This window comes from Astatotilapia calliptera, chromosome 10 (assembly GCF_900246225.1).
Source record: "Astatotilapia calliptera chromosome 10, fAstCal1.2, whole genome shotgun sequence".
Classification (NCBI taxonomy): Eukaryota; Metazoa; Chordata; class Actinopteri; order Cichliformes; family Cichlidae; genus Astatotilapia; species Astatotilapia calliptera.
The window spans coordinates 29,592,270-29,613,517 of NC_039311.1; the positions used below are offsets into that span (position 1 = coordinate 29,592,270).

Below are 21,248 nucleotides of genomic sequence, written 5' to 3' on the forward strand. Positions count from 1 at the left end.
GTATTTAAAGGTAGTTGCAATTTAAGCCTTCATGTGTGAGACAGCCTTCCTCCTCCATCCGAAACTTTTGTCAGCGTGGGATGGAACAAAATGACGTGAGACAAGAAATTGCAAAACAAAAGGCAACCATATTCCCCACACCCCCATATAATTGTGCAGTTCAATGTGACAAACCCTCTGTACTCTTTGAAGATGCGTGGAATCAAAACCGTGACACTGTCATTGAAACGTCTTCCCATTTTGTTGTGTAATCTGAAGGAGCTGTTGGCCCAGAGAGCAAGCAGCACAGAGAGAGGGGGTATTAGTGAATTATGGGAGACAATTGGATTGTGTTTTTCTTTTTATAATGGTGCTGAGCCCAATAAAGAAACTTAATGGATATGTTTAGAGGAACACTGTGCTAATGTAATAGCCTGATCTGTCCCAGTTACAGCTCCCGAGTCTCAGGGAATGTTGATTATTTGCTAATTAACTGGAAATAAATATGAATATGAAAACAATTAGTATGCAGATAACATCAGTCTGGTTTGCACACCCTGAATACATTGCATCATCACTGAAACTTTTTTTTTCTCTTTTTTTACTCTCAGAAACCTAAAACCAGTCCTTTGATCAGCATGTTGCTGCTCGAGTGTTGTGACTGTGCAATTACATGAAAGCTCCCATAACACGGACACTATAAGTGTTCTTACCAAACCAGAACGTTCTCAGTCCTTCTCAGCCAACATGAAAAGTTTTGAGTTACGACACATCCCAGGAGACTCTGGGAGAAATGGGCCAACTTGCAAAAGCAATATCACTCCAGCCACGGATAAATCACTGAAACCTGAAAGCTATCAGAGTTAGCGGGTTGCTGGGGGAAATGATTATGGGATTAGCGCATGTGGAAAGTGTGTTTTTGCACCATCAGTCAGAGAAACTATTAAAGCCATACAGAACCTACAACAAGAAGTGACAAGGGGAGGAAATTAGAAAGCTGTGAGCACCAGACGTTTACGCTGAAGTTATTTAGGGAAGACGATCGCAACTAGAATGAGCAGCCTTTTCGCCCACCTGGTGCTCTGTCATCTCTGACGCTGATTGGTCACTGCCTCACACAGACTGAGAATGTCTTCGTCTCATCTGAGGGCAAAACTGAGAAAGCTATATGGATTGGATGTTAGGAAAGGGGGGGGGGGGGGGGGTAAAAAAGATGCATGCTACAGCAAGGGGGAGTCAGGACGATGCTGGGGGGAGACATCGTCACCCCAACCCAAGAGATTGGACCAAGCCCCAAGTGCCCTGGGTGCAGGATCGCAGTGACACTCCCGGCTTAAAGAGGTGGTTAGAGGCGAGAGGCTTCTAGTATAAGTCCCCCCCCATTATAAAACTATATAAAAGGACTTGATTTGATGATAACTTCATTTGTGTGTGATAACTGATTTGATGATAACTATTTTATTCAACTATGGAGAATTTTTTTTTAAAAAATTAAGTCCCAGAAGCACAGACAGACGTTCATCCAAATATAGAAACCTTTTTATTTTACAATTTTCAGAAAAAAATATCATACAATTCCAGTTTAATTGTACAGTTTGTTAAATACCTAAATACACCTTTACAGTTGCAATGTCAGTAGAAAAAAAATATTGGATATTTTTGAGATACAAAATGTACACTTCCCTACACATCAAAGCTCACACACCTACACAACATTGTGTGATGGGCCACGTTGGCCACTGACATTAAAAACATTTGCTCCTGTAAATTACGATTATTCTGCCCAACAGACTTTCGACTGAACATGTGAAGGTGGGAAAAAAAAAACGTAAAAATGCATTTGGATCTTAACGTTATAAAACGTTTCAGCACATTTACGATTGCTCTATCCCAGCAGCTGTGGAAAAGTATTACATTTGAAGTGTTTGTGTACTTGAACTGTGGTTTATACCATTATATGGGTGCCAGCTAGGGACAGGAATTGAGGATCGGGTCTTGTAGGGAACAGTTCCCAGTAGTTCAATTCCTTTCCTTTGATATGTTTCTTAGTGATGGTGTCGACTCTAAAAACGGTGCCAATGAGAACCGATCTATGTTAAGTGCTAGTGAAATCGATTTGCTAAATTCGTATCCCTAGTGTCTGCAAGGAAGTTTTTCTTTACTTAAATACTTTACCACAGTGGATAAAAGCTGAAATAAAGCAGTGCCTGAAAGTCTTCGACCCAAGTTATCCTTTGATGTAATAAAACAAACTTTACATGTGCAATGGAAAGGTACATATTACTCTGATTGAAAAAAACCCCAAACTTTTAAAAGCTTATTCAATTAAACATAATTGAAGGGATACAGTTGGCAACATCCTGTGAAATTTCCCCAGAGACACAGATCCATTTAAGTTCATTTTTAATTTAATGCACTTTGTACAAAACACAGTAAAGATGAAGAGCATGAACGCAATTTTGGCATCATCTCGTTTCCTCCCCCATCCTTTCCTGCAGAACAGCTGATTATCAGTGCTATCATCCTATCTGCAGAATGCAGTTCCCATCATTTTGTGACGACTCACTAAACTGTCAAAAAAAAATTCACAAAAGGTGCTCCTCGTCTTCCTGCCCTCGAGGCAAACATGCCAAGCTTGGGATTATTCTTTCAACAACAGGGACAGAGAGCTGAGTTTAGACTGTAGTGAGATAGCTTAATTTGTTATACTGATAATGTTATTTTAACCTCAGATTTATTAGTGATAGCACCAACATCTCAATCATGGTGGATCCAGGCCTGTGTGACTGGGGCTTTACCAAACATTTTCCTGAAGGGAAAAAAAAAAAAAAAAGTCATGTTAATGACGATTCTGGTTGTGAGACCCAAAAGACTCAACTCTAAATACCAGCAATGACCTCTGCTTCTTTTCTGCGCAGCTGAGGCAAGGGGAACATGAAGATTACTCTGCAGGGAAGATTAGGACATCTAAATAAGACTTTTGCTGTAATTTTGTATTTTATATTTTGTTACTTAAAAATAGGACTTTGGCTATTCTATAAAGCATTTTAGCACGTTCCAGGTCAAATTATATCATGATTTACTGTCAATAAACTGTCAGATACCTGTTTAAACACTGGCCTTCCAGTTGACTAATCATGGCGTTCTATTTGACAGCTAAGTTCTACATTTTCTCTAAAATCAGCTCGTCCTACTGCATTTGATCCTGCTGCCCCTGATGTTTTATTGGAATAAGGGATTTTCTGGCCCTGCTACAGCTCTTCATGCCTAAAACATCTTTGAAAAAGCACAAGCTAACACATCAGCTACCTAAAACACTTTTCTTACTAATTCTATACAACACAGCCAAAAGTCTGTAATGATGATAATCTTCTTCTTTTTATCCAAGATTTATGTGACAGTTGGGCTTGGCAGACTCAAGGAAAAACAGATGCAATAAACTGTTCGTTCTGCAGGATAAATGTGAGAGAAGAAAAACAAGATGAAATATTAAAGAATAGTACACTTTCTCAGAGAGAACTATAAAGTAACTTTTAGTACTTCGACAGTCTCATTTGAACCAAAAATGTTGCCTTATGTACCCACCTTCTATAAAACTTCCACAAAGAGTGTTCGTATTGACAATTCTTTAGAAAAAACAAACAAACAAACAATCCCAGCAACAGCCCAGCCCATTATCAATTCTAGTATGATGTCAAAGAAAAGAAATTCAAAGAAATCATATCTGGATATACAGTGGATAACAAATTGTTCCTGTTGGATCATCTGCTGGTAATCTTACTCGGTGGTCTGAAACAATAATTCTAAGTCATCTTTTAACAATTTGACAGTGTACAGTGTACAACAAAAAGGTTTACATTTAGTACGCTCCTGCTGCTAATAAATAACAGTTACATGCTGGTAAATGAACCATTTACTGTAACTCAAGAAGGGTTTTTTGAAAAGTAGATCAGGTTTTAACAACTTAACAGTCGAACAGGTTAGAAAACACTTGTGATAGTTATTTATCTTCACCTCTCAATAATCTCATTGCAAATCTACCAGCTCTGCTATCTAAATATGGGTTCTTGGTTAGCATTTGTGTGAACAATTTATGTGATAAGACAGAATTGGAAACAACAAATCATTGTTTGCACTGATTGTGATAAAATCCGTTTTGCATTTGTGTTGGAAAAGGTTTTAATCTGCACACAACAAGGAGCTCAATATATATTTTTCCCCAACATTTTCTAATATCTGACTTAAATACTGAAATATTGTGATATATAGTGAATATTACCATTTCTTTTGGTCTACTACTGCATGTTAATATCTTCCAGAGCCCAATACCTGGATCTGATGATTAAAATGGCACACACTGAACATTGTTCTGCTTCACAAAATGGGATTAGAGAATGTGCGCAGGCGACAGACCAGAACATCCCAAAACATAGTGTCAAACAGGGATTCAAGCAAAATCACCATCAGCTAAACCACAGGATCAAAGAAAGGATGAAAGCACATTTGATTAAAAACAGAATGAAGAAAAGGATTTATAAAGGCGGATGGCGACACTGGTAAACAAAGACAGCAATTTCCTCTCTCATTATAATATTCTGGATTGAACAAGTGGGAAAACAACACAGCATCATATCATGATTTCAATACAACAAAAGGTCTTCTTAGGGTTGTGGTTTACTTTTGACAGCAGGAGCAAATATGCTGGGAAAACAACAAAAAACAGTCTTTTTAGCTCTATTCACAGCCAGCAGTTACACGTGTGTTCACAAAGCCAGTGGTGCGTTCAAGGTCCTGCACCAGAAGTCAATTCATGATCAGTTCAAAGACTTGAGGAGTCTTTTACAGCATAAAAAAAATCCAAGCAAAGTCACTTCCTGAATTGAGGAATTGTTCCCTATTTTCATCTGGACATTTCAGGCCACACACATTTTCTGCAAATACACACAGCAACATCTAGTCCTCTTCTAACAAGGCACTAAGATTTCATTCAAGTTTATCATTCCATAAGTGCTTAATGCATTTTAAACCCCCCTCTCACACTCACACACTCACACACTCACACACACACACACACACACACACACACACACACGTTAGTCTCAATCCCAGCGCTACCTTGGCGAGGCTATCCTGGATAATTTCCCCTTTTGGTCTCTACTCCCACTCACACTGTACTCTAAAGTGATGTGTCAGCATGGTGGCCGGCCAATCAGGCAGCCCTGCTGAGAATCAGCTGGCCTGTCAGTCACACGGCCAGCCATCCGGGCGCGCAGGGGTCTATTTGTGGTGCTGCCTGCTGCTCCGCACCTTGACGAGACCCCTTGCTTGGCCGTCTGTGACCGGGTTGCTTTAGTGACTGAGTGGAAAGCGGCAAATAGCGCACAGAAAGCAAAGGAGAAACTCAAAGAGGTGTGACAGCTACTCCCACTCCCACTGTCACCACAATAATGACAAAGAAGCTCTCGTGGTGCAGTCAGACAGAAGTTTGGCTTGGGAAAACTTACAGTGCATATTATAATTATTATTATTATAATAATTGCATATTGTTTTCTCCATTTGCTTTTGGTACAGCCCCAACAAAGTACACACTGTTGAATGTAGCAGGCAAATGAGCCCCAAACTTTAAACATCTTGCTGTGTGCGTAGTGCCAAAAAAGCACACTTGCTTGTATACTGCAAATCCTATGAGATGTAGTATGAATAATGAGGAGTCGTCGTAGTGATGCGAAGTAGCACGGCTATTTAGCTAACAAACCGCAGTAACCACGCAACCTTAAAACTAAATTCTGAACAAATACCTCCTGATTTAGTGGTCACTGCTTTGAGGAGCTTTTCTCAAAGCATTCTCAAATAAATGGACCCACTCCAGGGTGAGATCTCACAGGAAGCACTTGTTGGAGCCTTGTTGCAGTGCGATGACCTTACCTTGGATCTTCTGTTTGCCATTGTCGCTTTTATCTCTGCGTAGGCCTCAGACAGCCTGCATTCTTATTGGCTATTTTAAGAGATGCAGGACCTCTATGAAGAAAGCAAAATCTAGTCTGACTGCACCATTACCCAGCAGGAGTCAGCCTGCACATACCCTGGCATCGGATAGCGCTCGCCTCTGAGGAATATAAGAAGAACGTGGCACAGTGACAAATCTGTGAAGGACTAATCAATAAATACAGACAGGAAAGCAGAGAATAAGGAACAAATAAGTGAGGCACGTGCAAAAGGTCTTATCTCCTTGGACCGTCTTTGTCAACTTTCACCTACTACATTCAATGCAGCTCTGCCCGCAGACCAGGAGTTACACACATGAGGGGAAGGATGAGGGAGGGAACAGAAGGTTGTAAAGGAGAATCACTTCACCAGGTGATTTTCAGAGTGGTTCTGCCTGGCTTCACCCAGGTGTCAGTACGACTTTGGCTCAGCAAGAGCCCCTCCCCCCCTTCATCTACCCCCAGGGAGGTTGTCAGAGCTGGAGAGACATAAGGATATTTGAGAGAGAGAATGAAAAAGGTGGGTAAAGGTGCAGTCATGCAGGCAGATAGAGACGGACATGCAGGCAGTGGCAGACCGGGAGAGAAACGAGGGAGGAGAGATTGGAGGATAAAAGGTAGATGGACAGAAAGAGAGGGAGAGAGAACTGCAAACAACAAACCCCCAGAGAGGAAACAGTACAGGGGAAGAGAGGGAGATTTGAAACGGGCAAAAGAAATAAAGAGGAATGGCAGACGATAAAAAAATTAAATAAAAATCAGGAAGTGAGACAGACCTACTGCCACAGCAGCACCCCGACAGAACACACCCATCTCTCACAGAGTAACTTTTACACAAATCCCATCAATCAAACTCAAACCCAATCTTCCCTCACACTAATGCGTTTAACTAACCCCCTCTGCGTGCCGTCCTGCCTCACTCCCAGCACCCCAAAGAGAAACAGCTGTCACCTCATTGCGAGGTAAATGGGAAATACCCCAGTTCGCAATAGCAGCAGCAGCAGCTCCACTTCTGCGTGAGTCCTTCCTCGTGGATGCTGCAGGACTTCACTTGGCGCCCTGATTGAAGTGCTCCAGCACGGTGGCGTTGGTTTTCTCAAATAGCCACTGCTGAGTGGGCGAGGACGGGTCACACGTGTTCATGAAGACACGCCGCTCGTTCAGGCTGCTGTCGATACAGCTGTTGCTGACGGGGTGATACAGACTCTTATCCTGGAGGGAGAAACAAGGGAGATGACGGGCTGCGTCAAAGAGAAACTCTTTGGAAGCTCATTTGAAACATGGACAGTGTTTGAAACAATGACTCCCTGACAGCTATTGCTCTAAATGCTCAACATTTTCATGTCTCGTCTGTTTTATGTCAGCGAGAGGGGATATCTCGACTGTTCAAACCTTCTGTTTGTGAGGGACGGCCAATGAGAATAATCTTGGGTTAAGGGTGGAGGACAGGAACTATAATGGCTTGTTTGTGGTGGAGGATAAAGACTGCACTAAAACTCAGCTCATGTTAAACAGTAACTCATGCAAAGATATTCTAATAGAATCAAATAATGAATATACAGAGCTGGGAATGGGTATAACAGGTCCACTTTAAACCAATGTTTGCAAGTAACGCTTTCAACTTGTGTTGTTTACTGCTGCCAGCATGTTTCTTTGTGGCTACATTAAATCCCACAATGGTTACAAAAATAGAAACGTGGCCCTTTGTAATAGCCGAGCATAAAAGCACAACAACATAATGAGCCCCGTAGATTCGGTTAAAAAGTGCAAAGCTTTGGGAACTGATTAAGCATTCTTGAAGTCATTCATTCTGAAGCAATTACATTTGCAATTTTGCTGTTTTGTACTGTAAGAGGAAAACAAAAAGGCTCAGAGAAAGAGCTCACCACACAAACATTACACATAACCACGCCGAAGGCTCCGACTCTGATCTCCGCTTCATCTCTGTCATACCTTTCTGTAGCGCCACAGCTGGTTGCCTTTCATGCCGTGGCAGTCGTACAGGGTGACGGGGCTGTTGTGGGAAATGGCATCGAAGCAAACTTTTTTCGTGTGCATGGGGTCGCCCACCCGAATGTCCTCTCTCCAGCCAAACGTAAACACCTGCAGGAGATATAACGTAATGATTTTTTCCTTTTTTGAAGTGCGATGATCTTTACGCGACATGAAAAATTCTCAGCACAGGGTGAAGGGACTTGCAGGGGACTTGAAATGAATCGTTTGTTTTGTAGGTCAGAACTTTTGAAAAGAGCGATACAGGGTTAAAATATCAATGTGGGAGAAATCGTTTTTATAACCTACTGTAAGAAACTTTCACTTTCCTATTAAGCTGCTTTTGCTCCTTTGTGCTGTTTTGCTTCTGTAGAGTTCAGAATTGAATTTTATAAAAATCTAAAAGTTTATCATAGTTGTGGCCTTTGATTATTGATGGGAACTTCTGACCTGTTTTATACAGGAGGAGACTTGAACACCTCGGTTTCTGGAGTTTTCTGTATGAAACCTGTGTTCTCCTCTCTCCTGGTTACTCTGGCTTCCTCCCAAAACCCAACAACATGCATGTTAGGTTAATTTGTGATTCTCTGATTGGCTGTAGGTGTGAAGTGCTATGGGTGAAATTGGCTTGCAGTGCAAAGTGCTCTGAATGGTCAGTAAGAGAAGAAAAGTGCGATACAAATGCCAGTCTGTGTCCATTCAGTGTGAATCAGACTTTCAGGGAGCAATCTAAAAATAGCAGCCGTACTGGAAGCAGTGCAGCACTGACAGGAGAGTTCACTACACTTTAGTCACCATTTTTCCCCCATATCCAGTGAGGGTAACACATCTGACTGATGACCGAAAGGTAGCTGGTTCAATTCCAGCCGGAGACACAAATGTCAGGAAACGCATCTGGTGTAAGACTCTGCCAAATCCAACACGTGGAGTTACCTGCTGTGGTGCCCGTTTGTGAAAAGGGAGCAGCTTTTAAATAGGCAGATTTTTTCAACTCGCACTGCATTTTGTATGTATGTGTGTGTATGTATATATATATATATATATATATATATATATATATATATATATATGTGTGTGTGTACAAGATCAATGGGACCCTAAGAGCCTTCATCAGGAACTCAATGGGGATGTGGCGTACAACACTAGAGGCCAACTCCAAGCCCATAGCACAAGTTACCATCAAGTGTGGGATCTACCAAGGAGATGCTCTGTCCCCACTGCTGTTCTGCATAGGCCTGAACCCCCTCAGTGAGATCATTAACAAGACTGGCTACGGATACCGACTACGGAACGGAGCAGTTGTCAGCCACCTCCTGTACATGGATGACATCAAGCTGTATGCCAAGAGTGAACGAGACATCGATTCACTGATCCACACTACCAGGCTATACAGCAATGACACTGGAATGTCGTTCGGACTGGAGAAGTGTAGTCGGATGGTAACAAAGAGAGGGAAGGTAGTCAGAACTGAGGGGATTGAACTACCAGAAGGCAACATTGCAGACATAGAGGACAGTTACAAGTACTTGGGGATCCCGCAGGCAAATGGGAACCATGAAGAGGCCGCTAGAAAGGCTGCAACCACCAAGTACCTGCAGAGGGTCAGGCAAGTCCTGAGGAGTCAGCTGAATGGTAAGAACAAGATCCGGGCCATCAACACATACGCCCTGCCCGTGATCAGGTACCCTGCTGGGGTAATAGGCTGGCCAAAGGAGGAGATAGAAGCCACTGACATAAAGACAAGAAAGCTCCTGACCATGCATGGAGGGTTTCACCCCAAGTCCAGCACCCTGAGGCTGTACGCTAAGCGGAAGGAAGGGGGCCGGGGACTGGTGAGTGCCAGCACCACAGTCCAGGATGAGACAAGGAACATCCAAGAATACATTGGGAAGATGGCCCCAACTGACCGAGTGCTCAGTGAATACCTCAGGCAGCAGAAACCCAAGAAAGAGGAGGGAGACGAGGAACCATCATGGAAGGACAGGCCCCTGCACGGTATGTACCACCGGCAGATAGAGGAGGTGGCTGATATCCAGAAATCCTACCAGTGGCTGGACAAAGCTGGACTGAAAGACAGCACAGAGGCACTAATCATGGCAGCACAAGAACAAGCTCTGAGTACAAGATCCATAGAGGCTGGGGTCTATCACACCAGGCAAGACCCCAGGTGCAGGCTGTGTAAAGATGCCCCAGAGACAATCCAGCACATAACAGCAGGGTGCAAGATGCTAGCAGGCAAGGCATACATGGAACGCCATAACCAAGTGGCCGGCATAGTGTACAGGAACATCTGTGCCGAGTATAACCTACAAGTCCCGAGGTCAAAATGGGAGATGCCCCCAAGGGTGGTGGAGAATGACCGAGCTAAGATCCTGTGGGACTTCCAGATACAGACGGACAAAATGGTGGTGGCTAACCAACCGGACATAGTGGTGGTAGACAAACAGAAGAAGACGGCCGTAGTGATCGATGTAGCGGTTCCGAATGACAGCAATATCAGGAAGAAGGAACACGAGAAGCTGGAGAAATACCAAGGGCTCAGAGAAGAGCTCGAGAGGATGTGGAGGGTGAAGGTAACGGTGGTCCCCGTGGTAATCGGAGCACTAGGTGCGGTGACTCCCAAGATAGGCGAGTGGCTCCAGCAGATCCCGGGAATAACATCGGAGATCTCTGTCCAGAAGAGCGCAGTCCTGGGAACAGCTAAGATACTGCGCAGGACCCTCAAGCTCCCAGGCCTCTGGTAGAGGACCCGAGCTTGAAGGATAAACCGCCCGCAGGGGCGTGCTGGGTGTTATATATACTAACCAAATGAAAGAGTTATGTACACAGCAGATATTTTTTTAACCGTTTACTGAAAATGTTTATCCTTTGTCCTCATGTCAACCAGCCCATAAACATGTCTGCATGCAGAAAAATGTCCTAATATAATACACTACACTGGGTGCATTTTAGTGCATGTGGTCTGAAAGAAGACCACAGTTTTGTAAAAGAAGAGTCAGGTTCAGTCTATGACCACAATATACCGTATTTCCCGGACTACAAAGCGCACCTAAATATTAGCCGCACAAGCTAAAATCAGGGGAAAATCCTGTTTTGTACATACATTAGCCGCACCTGACCAAAAGCCGCAGGTGTTTCAATGTTGACTTATCATATGTAAGAGAATATGCACAAAGGGAATTGTCAGGAAAGAGATGGCTGTTTGGAGACATCACTTTTATTAATATTTTGAAAAACAAGTTATGGGTACATATTTGCACATGTAGTACATAACAATAACCTACAGCACACCAGAACAATAGATTCGGCCTACCTTTTAGGCTCAGGTGCAGTGACACAGCTTTAACAAGAAGAAAAGTCAGTCATTCACCACCATCTTTCTCTTCTTCCGCACTAAAACCACCAAAGTCCTCTTCTCCAGTGTCGGATACAAACAGGCTCATGATGGCTTCGTCATCCACTCTCCGCTTCTCTCCTTCGTTGTCACTTTCAAAACCAAAGAAATCCTCATTGTCAGTGTCAGAGTCGAACACCCTCAGAAGGGCCGTGGCGGTGTCCTCCTCTCCATCATGCAGCAGTCCAGCCCTTCAAAATCCGTTGGTGATCGTGGATGTTTTCACACTTTTCCACGCTGTCAGAATCCACCGGTGGAGTTGGGCATAACTTGCTTTTTGGGCATAACTTGCAAGTTTATCGCCGCTCATCATCCACGACTCCCGCTGAATGCGTAGCGCTACTTTGAAGTTTGTTTTTCGCGCTACTTCGTACACTACGTTGCCTGGCGGACGGACATGTGACTAACATACCACTCTTGAACCCCGATCCTTCCGCCAGGCAACGTAGTGCCGTACAACAGCGGAACACACAAAACAAATCGTCTTACGATATGACAAAAATCACGGACAATCCATAGAAAAGCCGCACCTGACTAAAAGCCGCAGGGTTCAAAGCTTGTGCAAAAAGTAGCGGCTTATAGCCCGACATTTACGGTAATCAAATCGCTACAAAACCCTCCTCTCTGGACTGCTGGTGTCATAGAAGGTGCTTAAGCAAGGTATCATGTTTTTGACAGATGAGCAATAGTGTACCTTTTGTTATTATGATTCCCCGTCATTCTTCACAGACGCAGACATATTACTAGATTTTGACAGACTGTTTCCATCTTTCTCTGCAAAGGTTATTTTAATGTGTGCAGCCTTTTCCTTTGTCTTTACTATAGTCACGTATATGTACAAAGGAAACACAGACCCAACTGCGGGCTTTGTAACTCTCTAAGCAGTCAATCAAATCTTTTATTCAGAGCACACGTGAAAACAGGAAACAGAGGACGAGCTGCAGAAGTCTGAAGAGGAGAAACAGGTGGCGGGGAAAGGAGGCTTAAAGAAAATTTAGTTCAGAACAATGAAGAAAAGGGGAAACCCCAACTAAACCTGTTCATTATTTTAAATTAAACACTATTTGAAGACAAGCTCTTATTATTTTTAAGGAGAAGCCTTATTTTACTTGAAATGAGAACAACACTTTACTACTTTATTATTAGAGTAGCCTTTAGGTCATTGGGAAAATTAGTAATAATTTTTAAAATACTGCTGAATTTTACTGTGTTTTATTTGATAGCCGACACTCATTTCTGTTCATTCTGTACACAAATGAGTGTCGCAGTAATTTCACGAACAGATACATCCTGAAGTTTGCTGACGACACAGTGATCGTCAGTCTTCTAGTGGGGGACGAGTCAGGCCATGGACAGGTTGTAGATGATTTTGTAAATTGGTGTGATGAGTCCTTCTTTTCACTTAATGTGTCTAAAACTAAACTAAAGGAGGGGAAAAAACTATGATTATTGATTTTAGGAAGTCCTCTGATAGCTCATCACATATTATCATTAAAGCTGGGATAGTTGAGAGTTATAAATATCTAGGTGTGGTACTTGACCATAAACTGTGTTTTCAATCTCATACTGATGCCACTACTAAAAAAGTTCAACAAAGACTTTTCTTTTTAAGGAAAACGAGATCTTTTAATGTCTCATCTGAGATGTTGTCTTTGTTTTATAGAAGTTTTATTGAATCTGTGATGTTCTTTTGTATCGCTGCCTGGTTTGGCAACCTGACGGTGAAGAATAAGAATCGGTTGGGACTTCTGGTAAAAACTGCTTTATTTTTGATTCAATAATTTTGTATTTATCTTATATCTATGAATACAGAGTATATCCATAATTACATACAGTTTTTATTCATGGTTCTAAACCTAAAAAACAAAGACCAACGTGTGCTGTATCAATTGTTCTTTTTCTTGACCCTTAGTTTGTTTTCTGTGACAGTGATGGATTAACGCAGCTTCTTATGATCCTTATCCATTTGTCTACATGTCGATGAGTTCATCAGAATGATTGATATCATAATCTGCTGATATCAAAGCTGCCTTAGCCGTGAAATCAACGATTATGATAAATCTTGATATGTTCAATGAATTGAAACGTCTCAGCTAACAACTCATATTAGATTTTTGCATTTAGTTTCATTAAAACCAGCAAATGACTCATTTTGATTTGGTAAATGTAGAAGTATTTCTGGATTCCAGACATATCCAGACCAAAAAAAAAAAAAAAAAAAAAAAGTCTAATTCGCTCTTACTTAAAACCAAACATACAAAATTAAACTTTTAATCTCCATCTGTGTCCAGGTGACTGTCGCCCCTCTGGCTCCCAAACACTGTCTGAATGATTTGCTCCACTCCTCCTGTACAGGATCGAAAAGCCCCGACAAGGACAGCTGCCAGAGAGGCCACCTGTGAGCTGCAGCGAATGCATTTCGTGCTGGCTCTGAATACAGATTGAGACTGTGACACAAATTAAACTACAATGCATCTTCAGATTAAAGCAATTAAACTGTCAGAGCTGTGAGGCGCAGTATTTTGGCTGTGGAAACAAAAGGGGACATTCAATCCATTAAGTTTGTATTATGAGCTGTGCTTTAAGATCTACGCTGTGAAGTGTGAGTGCAGAGTCCTTTTAGAACAATGCAGAGATAATGAAGAAGCTTTTCCATCTATGCGGGCACTATTTTTTTTGACATTTATGTCTCGTTAGCTGACAAAATCCAATTACTTAAGCGATTTCATAAATGTGCCCTTAGGAAAAACCTAAAATCGCTCAACTTTGTAGTTGAAAGGCACATTTGTGGACCACCAGACTACGCTTTCCTTTAGATTTCTTTTTAAATCTACATTGTGGAGTATAGGTGATCGCTATAATGCTTATTACATCCTGGACAGCCTGATGACACAGCAAGAAAATAGCCGTTATAATAAATCACTCCTACCTGTACACCTGCCACCTTCAGCAATGTAAGGACTGGCCCACACTATCGAAGCTAACAGAAAACTCCCAATGCAGGGAATGCTGGGAAATCTGACCACAGTATAATGAATCTTCTGAGTAAGTACGGGGCGGAGAGTGAAACACATCACTGACAAAATTAAAGAGCAACTTCTTTTAATAAAGCGTGCCAGGATCCTGATGAAATCAAGGGTGCAATTACATCAACTATTAAAATTATATGGGGAAAATTAAACTATTAAAAACTTCTAAAATAACGACTTTTGGCCCGGGTATCAAAAGAAGATCAAAGTATGGTTTCTGCATGCCTAATGTTGAATTAATGTATGAAAAAGGAGGCAGTTAAAAGTTTCAAAAACAGGCTTTAAAAATAAAAAGGGAACTGTGTGTGCAAGGGTTTCAAATATTTAAGGGCAGGTCCACAAGAAAAAAAGTAAAATAAAGTAGAACGCAAGTCTTTGATGAAACAAAACAAAACAAAAAAACCTGAACAAAAACACGAAAGAAAAAAAAACATTATGATGGATGAACCAAAACTCCCATGGAAATAGAAAAAGATAAGATAAGATAACCTTTATTAGTCCCACACGTGGGAAATTTGAAAAATATAAAGAAAAACAACAAAAAACAAAAAGGCCGTTTCTGTTGCAAAATCCTTGGAATCATAACATCCTCTGGGACTCACGGATTGGCAAAACCTGCAGTTTCTCCACCGGCCACTTGGGCTTGTCTTTAAAAAGTCAAACCATGTTGACGCCTATAAATCTGTACGCAAAGGCCACATTTTTTGAGCTTTGTACTGCAAGTTCAGCTTGGTCAGTAGAAAGATCTGACAACATGGCAGACACACTCCAGGTTACCAACGCGAGCAGCACAGGCAGCGATGATGCTGTGCTGAGTTTGCCTAATACAGTTACGCTGCAGCTTACGCTTCCCCTCAGGATATGTCTGGATTCTATTTTGAGATTTTAATTTAATGAAGATGCACATTTTGTTATGATCTGGACAATGTCAGCGCATTAATTCTCTGGATTTGCAGGTTTTCTTTATTGCCGCCTACAGTGATTGTATCAATGGGACCGTGTTAGGCGTGCTTACTGTGAGCACACAGGTTGACTTCTTTCTCACCACTCTCCCTGTATACAGAAGAACTTGGGTTAAATGAGTAATAATTAGACGTTAAAGGTGAACTAATAACATGACCTTAATCAGGCTCCATTCAAGCTACACTGATTAATAACTGACTTCAGTGACTTTTTCGTACCTGTCCATGTCTCCAGCTCACATCGCCTTGTCCCTTCACACAACTCTCCAGGCGGATAGGACTCCCCGACACAAAATGTTTACTCTCCATACACATGCTGCTACCCACGTTACGGATCTTCACCAAAAAACACACATAAGAGCAGAGTCACATAAGCATGAAAGACGGCAGAAAGACGTTATTCAGGCAATAAGAGTTGTACATCTTCAACAGAGATCAGAGGTTTTCTTAACTACCAAAATCACAAAGAATATAATGCAAAAAAAAAATCATCAGGCAGCTTCAAGTAGTATTACACCATTAGTTTGGGTTATTTCAGGAGGCAAGAACACTGCAATTAAGCTCTAATTAAATTCATGCACTGCTCCAGACATGCACAGCTCCAGACAGCAGTCTGGTATGACAGACAGATAGGAATATTAGAGCCAAATGGAGAGAATTTCTGACAGCTTCTTGAGTTATTTTAGAGGAAACCGCTGGTAATTACTCTTATCTTTTGGCCTGCCATACCAAAGGAGAAAAGGAAGAATTTGCTTAAGACACCAGTAACAAGACCAACTATCTTTAGACTGAACCTCTGGCACACAAAGTGGCATTTTAAAACTAAACTACATGAAGCTGAGAAAAAAATAGCTTCACATTACATATTCAAAGTACTCACTGTCATGACTTTCTAACACACATTTCTTGGTAGCTCTAGTTCCATCTTTCAATTAGGCTGCCTTTAATTAGAGGATAAGAGCAACTGTACCTCTCCCCATGCAGCAGCAGGAGGCTCCACAGGTGGGTAGTGCTTGGGCAGATCCCAGGCCACCTCACTCATGAACCACTTGAAGTTCTTGCAGTTGAGCCGGTTCCTCAGCTCCTTCTGCACAGTCATGTCTCCTGCCGACAGGTGGCGGTACTCAGGCCTGCGCTGGTAGATGTACTCGGCGTACTCGTCCATCCACACTTCTGCTACTCGCTTCAGGTTCTGAGATCAGAATGGTTTCTCAGTTAACTCTACAGTTACAGACCACATTTCACACTGTTAACTGTCAGAACAACAGACATCAAGTTTTCACACCAATCAAATAAATGACTATATTTATAAAAATGTTGTTGGTTCATTTATTGGCAAAAGCCGAGGCTCACAGAATAACTTTGCTACCATCAGGTTAGTTCTTTGTATATGCAGTAAATTCTTCTTTCAAATTCTGCTTCTTACACAACTACATGATCAAGTTCTGCACGAACTGGACCAACAAATACCCCAATTTGCTAAGCTGTCACAAACTGACTGACAGCAGTGATTTGTGTATGTAGTGCCTGAATTGGCTCATCAGACAGCAGCCTCTTTGGTTGACAATCAAGTAATGCAGGAAATGCAGTTAAAAGTAAAAAATAATAATAATAAAAACATATATAGCACCTTTCAAGAAAAAAAAAACCCAAAACAAAGTGCTTCACAGAAGCTAAAACATAAAAACAAAAATCAACCAAAGGCAAGTTTAAAAAGATACGTTTTTAGCTGTTTTTAAAAGAGACCACCGAATCCACATATCTCAGGCTCAAAGGGAGAGAGTTCCACAGTCTAGGGGCCACAGTTACAAAAGCTCTGTTGCCTTTAGTTTTCAGCCTCGTGTGTTGGACAACCAGCAAGCCCTAATCACATGACCTCAGGGACCTGCTGGGAATGTATGGATGTAAAGGTTCCCTGATATATGTTGGTGCTTGTCCACGCAGAGCCTCGAATGTCAAGGTCAAAACCTTGAAGTGGATTCTGAATTTATTAGGGAGCCAGTGCAGCTGAATCAGCAGGGGTGTGACATGGGAGTACTTGGAGGACTTGCAGCAGCTTTCTGAACAACTTACAGATGCTCCAAAGAGGCTTTATATAAACAAGCAAACAAAGAATTACAATAATCCAGACGAGATGAAACAAATGCATGAATGACAATTTATAATTCAAAAGTCAAAAGTTACACCGAGGTTCCTGATAGAAGGTTTGGCAAATGTAGCAAGTGGACCCAAGTTTTCCATAACACTAGATGCAAATCCTTTAGGAGCACAAACAAGGACTTCAGTCTTCCCCTCATTTAGTTGAACGAAGTTTTCAGCCATCCAACCTCTAATGGAGTCTAGGCACTTATGCAAAATCTGTAGCATGGAAACATCTTGGGCTTAAAGGAGATATATAAATGAATATCATCTGCATAGCAGTGATAAGAAATGTCCTTAAAAGTGCTCAATAAGTGCTGAAGAGGAAGTAAATACAACAAAAACAATAAAGGCCCCAAAACAGAACCTTGTGGCACACCATAGGCAAGAAAAGTAGAAGAGAAACTGTACTCAGAGGTAGCCACAGAAAAGGATCGTTCATGCAAATAAGATTCAAACCACTCCAAAGCAGACCCTGATATACCCAGCCAGTGTCTTAGCCTATCTAGCAGAACATGATGGTTCACAGTATCAAAGGCGGAGGTCCAACATCAACAAAATGGAGCATTTTCCTGCATCACATCTCATCAAAATGTTGTGGGAGACTAAGAGTTTTACTTCAAAGACGCCCAAGTTAACTTTACAACAACTTTCAGGTAGAGAAAGTTGTTTTTGTCTTTAAAGCCTTTATAGCCAATATTTCCTCTTTTTTCTTAATAACGTGGCTGTTTCAGTGTATTACAATTTGGGCTATTGGCTGCAACAAGTGTCCACATGCACATTACATTCCTTTGTGGCTACTAGTTGGTTACTAATGGATATTCCAGGCTTTGTTTGTGCAGGTAACCCTCTAATATATTTACCATCTTACCATATGTAAATCAATAATATATTTTGTTCCATAAAAGAGCCATGAAAGATTTCACAAAAGCTGCAAATAGGTGAAGAAATCTAATGAATTTTCTTTATGATAAATGCATTGATAAAAAGTCATGAAATATGTTAGAAATTTAAATATTTGTGAAGTTTCAGTTTTTCAAAGTCATCTAATGAGAAACTGGACCAATTGTACTTGCGTCTATTCCCTAACCAACCACCAGTTTGATCATCAAAGTGGTGAAATTCCCTTTAGATTAATTCCAGACTCGTAATCTGCAGAACAGCTATCTGAGATTCTGTGTTAGTTTTGTCACGCTGTGCAGCACATTTAATATTCTCCCCTATGCCTTTTTTTTTCTGCTTTTGCTGTCTGAAAATATTTGTAATAAATATATAAATAAATAAAATCTGCTTTAATGTCTTACAGTTAGCTGGCCTGTTAGCTAAATTCCTGCCTTTCTGGGCATCGTGTCTTCACTGCAACAAACAAAGCCATCATTTGTACATCCTGCCACCCTTGAAGTTTTGATTGATTTGACATGACAAAATGATCAAAGCCGCTCAGTAGAAAGGAGGCCAGTCATCATACAGGACCTGTCATTGTGCCCCGGGAGGCGAGAGATGAAAAAAGTACCTTGTCTCTAGTCACGAAAGCAGATATAACACTGAACTGAATTATGTGCTAATTTACAAGGTGCCTTTATAAAGGATGAAAAACTGTCTGTTTCTTTTCTTTTTTTCTATATACTTGGTGTTGGGAAGCTGTTACGCCTAATTAGGTCTCTAATGACATTACACATGGATCTGAAACATTCTTTGTAGCTTTATGAAATAAGAAAATCTGAAATCAGCTGTGAGACTGGCTTGGCTTTAACAGAAGAAAAGGAGCAATATGCATAATGTGAGTTGATGTTGTGAATCCACACTTAAGTATTACTGCTTTGTCAATTCAACTTGTTTTTATTTTATATTTATATACTGATGACATTATTCACTAAAGATTGAAAAGATGAATTATCAGGAAAGAAAAACCCAAATGCCAACTGCATTCATTCTTCCTCTTTACTCAGAGGGGGGGCATCTTCTTTTGATGCACTCCAGTGGCTCCACCTTTTCTCCTCCCCTAAAGAAACCCAAAGGTCAAAGTCACCACTCCAACCAGATTTAAGGGCTAATATGCCTTGGGAATAACCATTTCGATAACCCCAACCTTAAGGTGAAATTCTTAGAAAAAGTGGTAATTTTAAGACTTTTCTTGGTATTTCATCACTAAGAGCTACTCTTAGTGCAAGGAAGTCCTGGAGAATAAAAAATAAGGATTACGAAACAAGAAGCCCTTCTGAAAAAGTGAAACACGTAAAGGTCTGATTTAATGTCTTTTTACAAGATCACATCTTGAAAAAATAATTGCTAAAATCATGAGGAAAAACAATTTTTTTTTTTAAACCATCAGATACTGATAGAAAACCAAGGAGAAAAAAAATAGAATATGGACTTACTGCAAGCTACATAAACAAAACAAATAAACAGAATATATCCATGTAGGTTGTTTGGGCAAACAAGATGCTTCTTTAGTTTTTATAAGCCGACAGAGTTCCAGATATTTAACTGCTAGCGGAGTTGTGTTGGTTGCTTCATGTGGTGCTGGTAATATCATTGCACAACCACATCCATTACGTTATTCGCCTGAACGATAGGTGCATGGCACGATTGTGCACGGCACGATTGTGCACTCGGCAAACGCACCGTTGGCACAACCTGCCAGGTTATAAAAATCAAGATGTTAGCTGCTGTTTTCAACGGGTCGTGCACGACAGTAGCGGTGTCGTCAATTTCATGTCAAATTTGTCATATGGTGCTGGTTGCAAGGCACTGAGATTTCCTGACCTACCATATCTTAAGATGTTGGTCATTATGTGAATCATTTGAGAGACACTGTAGAATCTACACATGTCAAGATGCGAGTAGAGCTCGAATCACCCGAGAAGACTTCCAGGACTTCTTGGTACAACATTGAACACTCGGATCCTCAAAAGAGTTTCCCTTCTCTGTGTAGGTGGAGTAAGTGCACAGGACAATAGAAGTCTTGAGAATCTGAGAGAGGAGTAAAGGACTCCATCAATGTCCACTGTGAACCGTCGCTCAACAGAGATTGTTATAAGATCTAATGAGAGCAACTTAAAATGAACAAGAACACCCAAATGTAAGACATCAGCTACAAAGAATGCATTATTTATTGTACATTTAGGCCACTAAATTATACATGTAGTGACATAAGCTCACAGAAAAAGCCCCACCCTTTTTGTCTCATTATAAGAGCATTAATATTCATGACTAAGAGGCATAAAACAGGTGAGGAGGAGAGAAATCCGATGCAAAATGAGCGACAGTAATGGCAGCACAGACAACATCTGACACAGGTTCTTTAAGCCTGCTTTGAGTTGCAAACATAAAAGCCTGAGCAATGCGAAATCCATCCATCTGAAGCCTTTGAGGCGTCAGCCTCTGGGGTGCGCACGCATGCCTGGGAGTATAGATGGTAGCAGCCTTGGAGGCAGGGATGGTGAAAGGAATGAGAATACAAGTTCAGCAATCCTCCCAGGAAGGAATAAATACAAATCCTCCAACCCTCGGAGGTACAGATGTAGTGAAGAAAAGCTTCCAGCCACACACACACAGGCACACATAAAATCCCTGTAGCAAAGCTCATCGCCTGCAGCAAAACTCAAGCTCTGTGCTCCCTAGGTGAAGTGCAGTTCAGTGGTTCTATCTTCCTGTGTGCCGACTGGACTTAGCGGGGGCTGAGATTCCCTGATGTGCACACACATACGTGCACACAAAACTCTATAAATATGTCTGGAGATCCTTTGTTCTCTTTATCTGTACCTGC

General features: G+C 41.4%; 1 protein-coding gene across 1 annotated transcript in view; it reads right to left on the bottom strand.

Moving 5' to 3' along the window:
• Positions 1-1,500: 1,500 nt before the first annotated feature.
• Positions 1,501-21,248, bottom strand: part of LOC113030056 (polypeptide N-acetylgalactosaminyltransferase 10-like) — a 512,613-nt gene continuing 492,865 nt past the window's right edge. Inside the window, exons 9-12 of the mRNA XM_026181116.1 lie at positions 16,311-16,532; positions 15,560-15,676; positions 7,917-8,066; positions 1,501-7,175 (exon numbers count right to left, since the gene is read on the bottom strand). Coding sequence (XP_026036901.1) covers positions 7,011-7,175; positions 7,917-8,066; positions 15,560-15,676; positions 16,311-16,532 — 654 coding nt within the window. The 3' untranslated portion in view covers positions 1,501-7,010. The remainder of the gene's footprint in view (positions 7,176-7,916; positions 8,067-15,559; positions 15,677-16,310; positions 16,533-21,248) is intronic.